The 7656-nt window shown below is 46.3% G+C and overlaps 1 protein-coding gene across 1 annotated transcript; it reads right to left on the reverse strand.

The window, feature by feature from the left end:
• Window positions 1-973: 973 nt before the first annotated feature.
• Window positions 974-6544, reverse strand: ube2j2 (ubiquitin-conjugating enzyme E2, J2). The gene is made up of 7 exons (XM_079218071.1): window positions 6427-6544; window positions 4921-5051; window positions 3854-3894; window positions 3664-3766; window positions 3433-3571; window positions 2841-2921; window positions 974-2766 (listed from the first exon to the last, which is right to left on the reverse strand). The coding sequence occupies exons 2-7, from the start codon at window positions 5049-5051 to the stop codon at window positions 2476-2478; spliced, it is 786 nt and encodes a 261-aa protein (XP_079074197.1). The 5' UTR covers window positions 6427-6544; the 3' UTR covers window positions 974-2475.
• Between the last annotated feature and the right edge of the window lie 1112 nt (window positions 6545-7656).

Here is a 7656-nt window from a genome sequence, read left to right on the forward strand (position 1 = left end):
ATGAAACCCGGGAGTCTGGGATCCGGGCTGAAGGGCAGAGAGGAGTGTTCATCAGGTGATGGTGATGATGATGATGCTGGCTCATCATCACCTGGTCTAAAACAAGCCGAGTACTCACAGTGCTGACTGCAGGAGCGTGCCGGCCTTGTAGAAGTCCTCCTCCGGCTCCTTCCCCGGCTGCTCCTCCGTGATGCGGTCCCAGATGCCGGTGTTGACCCACAGCGCCCCGGGCAGCGCGAGGCTGGCCCGGGTGCAGGTGATCCAGCGGCACAGCGGGCAGGACACGCTGCGGATCGAGCCCACCAGGCAGGACATCCGCTGCAGGCAGGCCGCGCAGAAGGTGTGGCTGCAGTGCAGCATCCTGGGGACCCGCTGGCTGCGAGAGTATTCACAGCAGCACACCACGCACTGCCGCTGCTCGTCCACCAGCATGCTGAGGGGCTGGAGGAGGCTGGAGGAGGCTGTAGTGGAACCCCTCACCACACAACCTGCAGCACAGGGCACAAACACATCTGTAAGAGAGAGCCTCACCTCACATATCCCAGAACTAAAACATGATTTGCAGAATCAATAACTTCCCTTGATAATAAATACTCCACAATAGTAAATATCTAGACACACAGAAGTGCAGAGAGCCGTACTCACCTTCAGGACTGCTCCGCTGAGGAAGAGGAAGACTGAAGGCTCTGACTCTCCTCGCTGCTTTAAAGAGTTGCAGGGAGGCTTCCAGGTAAATGCTGCGCAATGCCGCCCGTCAACATTTACCTGGAAGCCGCCTCCTCCTCCTCCTCCTCCTCCTCCTCAGGTAAACGCTTCTCTGGAATCCAACTGGCATTCAGGTGCGTGCCAACAACACAATCCTTTGTGAGCTCATCTTTATGTATGTATGCATTAGCGTGAACGCGTGACCCTCTCCATGTTGGACACGTTTAAGTTCCATTAGTCACAGAAGCACCAAAACAAGGTTTTCTAAAATGGGTAATTTATTTGCATTTACTATGAAAACATACAATGTCACACAAGATTAACTGAAGCATGGAAATTTGGGCATTTGCTGTATAATCACACAAAAACACTCATCATCATCATCATCAGTTTGTTTTAAGATGGCCAAGAAAAGAGCAACGGAAAAGCAAATCCTCTGCTCAGTCATTTCAAACACAATAGGTCTTTAAAATGCAAATTCACAACAGTAATTATCAGCAGAAAAGTGAGCAGCCCATCGCCTCCGGGTGTGTTCACCGAAATACGAGACCATATCCTCAGAACCAGACACGCCTATAAATAAGAGAACAGAAACACAACCAGGAAATTATCAAAAAGAAAATGTACAGAAACAAAATGGTGGTTCTCTTTACATGGACCTTTATAGAGTGCTGTATCAGCTAAGCCAATGAAAGAGGACGCTGGTCTCCGTCTACTTCTGAGGGACACTGTCGGCTCATGGGTTGAACATCCGGACTCAGACTGACACGCGTTTAACTTCTGAGATGAAGTAGATAAAACCCACTGGAGGACGACTACTCTGCCTGGGATCAGATATCGTGGATGAACTTTATCTGGAACACTGTTGTGTGTTTGTTTGCGTTTCTCATTTCTTTCCATGTAGAGTTGTAGTTGTAAAGCGCCGCTGACCCGCCTGACCCTTCACGGGCCACACGTCCTTCCTGTTGCCTCCTCTGAGCTTCACTTGTGCTTAAAGGACGCAGACATATGACGCATGAACCTCCAGAGTGTGTGTCTGTCGTCATCTGACAGACACACACTCTGGTGAGGACGAGCGATACGGGGAAGAGGTCTTTCAGGTGTGTAAAATTCATCTGCAGCACGAAGTGTTCCATTTTATGTGCAGCACAACACCACGAAAAAGAAACTAACATTTCCACCTGGAGTCTCAGTGACGCATGATGGAGGAGGAGAAACCAGTTCTTCAGCTGTGAGTTACTGGCGCCTGATGCCTGGAGCCAAACCAAGACAAATACACAAACAGCATTGTATGCATGTCCAAAAGGGACTCAGATTAAGTTGAAGCCCCTTTAAATGCACCACATGGACCAGGGTTCTTCTTGAGGAGTCTCTGATCTGATTCCTGTGAGGAGATGTGGAGGGAGACGCCTGCATTGAATGACTGCAGCTTTTAAGAGACGTTGGTGATGCAGGAGAACAAAAGGGGCATTTTAGCATGTTTCTGTTGCGGCGGCTTTAGTTCTACACTCTTCCACAACCCATGAGCCAAGCGTGTTCCTATACTGCTGACACAAACCACGACGCACAGAGTGGATGTAACCGTTTTAATAAGCCCCTCCAGTCCTCCGGCACTCCGTCCTCTCCGTCCTTCTGGGTGAGCTGGCTTTGAGTTTCCTTCATCCAAAGTCCGTGGTGGTCGTGGAGGGGCTTACGTCACTCGCCCACTCAGTGTGTTTGTAGGGGCAGAGTCCACTAGCTGGCTCACCTGCAGGGGGCGCCCTGCAGCCCTCACTCCTGGGCTATGCTCCTCAGCACGTACTTCACCGTGTAGGCGAACGCCGCGAAGCCTACGATCACAAACAGGTTGGCCAGAGCGCCCCCGAGAAGTCCGTGGTTGCGGTTGGCCTGCTGCAGGCCGGGGGCGGGGTTAGCGCCCTCTAGAGGAGCGGGGCCTCCGTTCAGGGCCGGCAGCCCGTAGTGGGCGTGCTGAGGGTCTCCGTCAGGAACCACGTCCGGCAAGGGCAGCGGCTGAGAGCGGGCGCTCAGCTCCTCCTGGGCCTTCTGCTTCTGCTTCATCTCCTGGGGAACAAAGACGTGGCAGCGTGAGGCCAACAGGAAACAGAAACAGTTCAGACCTTAGAGATCATACATACTTCCACGACGTCAGGGAACAGCTCACAGAACACTTTGTCCTTCAGGTTGAAGGCCAGGCTTTGGGCGGACAGCTGTCTTTTCTGAGGGAAAGTACATCAAATAGTTGAGGCATCACAGATGGGTTATTATTATTATTATTATTTACGGTTCATACACATTATGACCAATGCATTCCAGGACTTTAAACCAAATGTCCATGACCAAGCATTTAGTGAAGTCTGGGTGTAAACAGTAAAAAGTGAGTAAATGTAGTATTTAAACTAACAATAGAATACAAAGCATACAGTAAACCTTAAATGACACAAATGAATGAGACAATAGTTTGATTAAAAGAATAAACATTTATATAGATGCCTGTATGTATGCCTGCTTATATTTTGAGTCTTTCTTTTAAAAGCATATTCATTATTCAAACTCAGCGTAAATGAACATCATGAACACATGAATATAACACATTTACATGACTTTTAATACACTTTTGGAACTTTTCCAGGCCTGGAAATAACCATTTTAAACTTCCATGACACTAAGAACCCTGTATCATCATCATCATCATCATCATCATCATCACCGTCATCGTGTGTGACTCACGGTGTAGTCCGAGGTCTCGATGCTGCCCAGGGTCGGCCCTTTCTCCACCATGAAGCTGAGCAGGCCGGTGAGGATGGTGGAGACGGACCACGCTGGGTTCCACGTGTCTGGATGGAAGTCTGTGATGGACAAACATAACCTGTGGAGGAAGCCATGAACAATAAGAGCGAGACCAAAGTCATCTTCAAAGACTCTTCAAATGCTGAATTCTCATTCAATCGATATTCTCACCTTGTATTGCACTTAAATCTCCCATTTGGAGTTATCATATAGATGCTTGGTGGTTTAAAAGGAAATTCCCGAGGAAATATGAGTTTCCCGTGATAATATCCCCCTGAGGAAAGAGGATGTTATGGCATCACTCGACAGGAAGAAGGAGCGCAGTCACAGAGTATGTGTTGTGTTACAGTCAGCAGTTTACCTTCATAAGGAGTTTTCTCAGGACCTCGGACCACATAGTGCCTGGAGAAGACAGAAATGACTTCATTCGTGACTTCTGTTTTCACAATGTTACCTCTCTCACCCAGATGGAGGTAGAACAATACAGACATGATTACAGGAACCAGGAAGACTAGTAGTGATACAAAACGTCATTAAGACATTTTTAATAGGCGTCTACTGGGGGTTGAGGTTTTCCCTGAAAGATGAAATCTACAACTATTTCCTGTTAATCATCACCTGACTAGGCTTATAACTTTGGCTTATCTTTATTACACGTTAATGATTTTAACATAAAAAAGGTTTAATATGCAGACATTTTCTAAAGAAGCACTACCGTTCAAAGGTTTGGGGTCACCCACACACATTTTCTCTCATGGAATAGCCTTCATCTCTAAGAACAAGAACAGACGGGCGAGTTTCACATAAAGTTCTCTTTTTCTGGCCATTTTGAGAGTATAATGAACCCACAAATGTGATGCTCCAGATACTCAACTAGCTCAAAGGAAGGCCAGTTGTAAAGCTTCTCTCCAGCATAACTGTTTTAAGTTGTGCTAACATAATTGCACAAGGGTTTTCTAATCCTCCATTAGTCTATGCGATGAGCAAACACAATGTACCATTAGAACACTGAGTGATAGTTGCTGGAAATGGGCCTCTATTCACCTATGTAGATATTTCATTAAGAACCAGACGTTTCCACCTAGAATAGTCATTTACCACATTAACAATGTATAGTGTATTTCTGATTCTTTTAATCGTATCTTCATTGAAAAAAACTGTGCTGTGGCCCTTCAGGCCCCTGACGAATAGTAGCAGTTTCCGCTCCTCTCAGGAACAAAAAAAATTATGTTTTGGTTTTGGTAACTTACATTTGTGTAAGTACATTTTTTATCAGTTACATTTTGATAGATTTTTCTGGCCAAAAGGAGCCGTAGTGATTCAGTGAAAACGTGTCAGACTAGAGATGTTAAACTGTGGGTTAGAGGTTAGGGGGTTAGAGCAGACAGAGGGTAACCGGCAGCATGTGTCTCGTGGTGAAAGCCGTACCATTCTAGGATGTTGGACGGGAGCGGCTCCGCACAGATGTAAGGCACGGGGTCTTTCTTGATCCGGAGGTAGTCCTGCTTCAGGCGCTGAGTGGCTGTGGTTGGAGCTCTCTTATTCCCGTTGTTGTTCATCTGAGGATCATGCAAACAGGACTTTGTGAAATGGCTTGTGGAATAGGCTTCCTTCACTGCAGACATTTATATTCTGGAACGGTTCTGCTGTCTGGCATTTTAGCCGTTTGCAGGTTTTGCATTTGACTGATGGCGTGATGTTCATAGGAAAGTTGGTGACAAAATGCCTAGATAAAAATACAGCCTACAGTATGACTGACCATTTATTTATTTAAAAGTATCTTTTTAGATAATTATTATTGGATAACATTACAATAACTCATATTGCTCAGTGGAAAGCTGCAACTTTAAGTGAAGCGGGAGGAAACTGTTTTCAATGGAGATCAGTGGGTAGAGATTAGAGTTAATAACTAATGATGGTAATAATAAGCAGTGAGTTTACCACAGTATTGCTGTAATGTAATATACATCATGGATCATCTATTCTAGTTTATACTGCACTTAGATAACAATACTGTCATTCTGAAGACTAGTCCCTTTATTTATTTTAATCCTGCAATTAATGACTGATACATGGATTACCCATTAACGCACCAATTAAAATACCAATTCATATTTTGACCCATAGTCCCAGTGATACAACAGGTGTCATGACAGAAGCAGTCATCTCATATTCAAGTTGTAACCAGCTGTTCCTCAAATGTCACCCATTAATATCAGCTGTTTGTCAGGCAGCAGTAGCTTTAATTTAAACTATAAGTTCTATTGAGCTACTGGCTGTTGAACGGGTCCCACTTTAAACCCCAGCTCCTATGTCTGTGGGTCAACGTCTTGAGAAGACACAGCACCCCAGGGTGCTCCTCGAGCTCAGGCTGGATGAGAGGAAACATGCATGATCCACTGCGGGTTCTGCTGGAGCTTTAGAACAATAACAAACACGACACATGCGCAGAGTGACGTTACAACTGTTGCAGTATAAAATGTAAAGCCCTAACACCCAGACTGTAGTTACATGCGTTATTAGATAAAACGTGTAACTGTCTCAACCCACTGATAACTCCTCCGTCAGCAGACACCAGCTGTTCTTTAATGTAATGTCTAACGCAATGTTTACGTTCGCGGAGGCTAATCCGCCAACGTTTCCGGTGCAGCTCAGCCGGCTGTAACCGGCGTAACGTCGACTTCAACCCGCAGAGCCTCGTGAGACTCCCGGTGGTTGTTGCGTCTCAATCACAGCGTGTCGATGCCGTCGACCGGGCAGGATGACACCGAGCTGACGAGAAGTCCCGAGTGTGAGCGCGACGGTAAAGTCGGGAGGCCAGAGCTGTGTTTGGCTAGCTGGCGTTAGCAGCGGCTAGCACGAGCCGTTTGGTTCCGCTCGACAGCCGCGCTGCTCACCCCTTCGCGGGGCAGAGGACGCGGGGTAGAGACGTACCTCTCCAGACGCGCCAGTGGAGATAGGTATTCGTGTCTGGACACGAAATACAGCTGTTGTTTCTGTTGTCAAACCCCAAAGCGATAAGACGATGACACCAACGTAGCTTTAGCTGTCGCCAGCAGGACACTTCCGGTTTCCTGCAGAACGCTTCCGGTTTCCTACTTCTTCTTCTGCTGTGACGTTTAACGGCGGCTTGCATCCTGTTTGTGGCATTACTGCCACCTTCGCAAGTGGTGACAACACGTTCTGCAGGCTCGGGCCGGGCGCTTCCCTATCACATGTAATAATAATAATATAATAATATATTGTATTTGTATAGGTCTGTTCTTGTGCTGGGCCCACTTTTCTCAGCCAAAGCGAGAGACACGTGAACGCGCAGTCTGGGGCGAGAACAGAACGGCCCCACGTGGGGGCGGAAGTGACCATATATGGTTACTTGACCGATAAACAACAGGCAGCCACCGACCGGACCTCCTTCCCGCTCTTTCTTTTCTTTCTCTTTTCTCTTTCTTTTCTTTCTCTTTTCTCTTTCTTTTCTTTCTCTTTTCTCTTTCTTTTCTTTCTCCACCTCTGCAGCTGAACTAGCGGAGGAGTCGGGTTTCCTCGTTCTACCCATGAAGACCTGCAGATGGAGACTCTCATATCTGTCCACACGGATTTGAAAGAGAAATTGGTAGAGTAACATTTTGCATGATGAGACTATGATGTATGTCTTCTTTCATGACTACTATATTGATGCTTGCCATTGACCCTTTTTAAATTGATATTTGACCCTTTAGTTAGTGACTTTTATTTTAGTATTCCAACATGAAGACAGAGCTTTACATAAAACACATATACATGGAGATAAACTATAACTCTACTGTTGTCAAGTCTTACCACGTTTATGTGACGGATGTGACAGACACTACACTATACATTAAATTATTACATTATACAGTCCCTTAACCCCCTGAACCACAGCCTTAGTAAGTAGGGTTGAGTACCAAGAACACGTCCAACACGTCCGGTACCTACCGGACCGAAAAGCAACGCAGATTTCGGTGCTTCCTTCCGGTGCCTGAGCCGATTTAAATACTTTTTTTTTTACACTACTCTGTAATGTTGCACGGTATATAGATGCTAAAAAGGTAGCGCGGTGCCCGCAAGTTAAAAACGATAAGATGTTGATGTATCGATACATAGCGCGGATCAGAGGACACTCCTCCGCTCTCTGTTGTCTGCCTG

This window comes from Taurulus bubalis (genome assembly GCF_910589615.1).
Source record: "Taurulus bubalis genome assembly, chromosome: 5".
NCBI lineage: Eukaryota > Metazoa > Chordata > Actinopteri > Perciformes > Cottidae > Taurulus > Taurulus bubalis.

Coding starts and splice junctions, on each gene's coding strand:
- ube2j2 (XM_079218071.1), bottom strand. CDS start 5,051: ATGAACAACAACGGGAATAAGAGAGCTCCAACCACAGCCACTCAGCGC. Junction 3,767..3,853: donor TGAGAAAACTCCTTATGAAG/GTAAACTGCTGA, acceptor CTCTTTCCTCAG/GGGGATATTATCACGGGAAA. Junction 2,767..2,840: donor TGTTCCCTGACGTCGTGGAA/GTATGTATGATC, acceptor TTTGTTCCCCAG/GAGATGAAGCAGAAGCAGAA.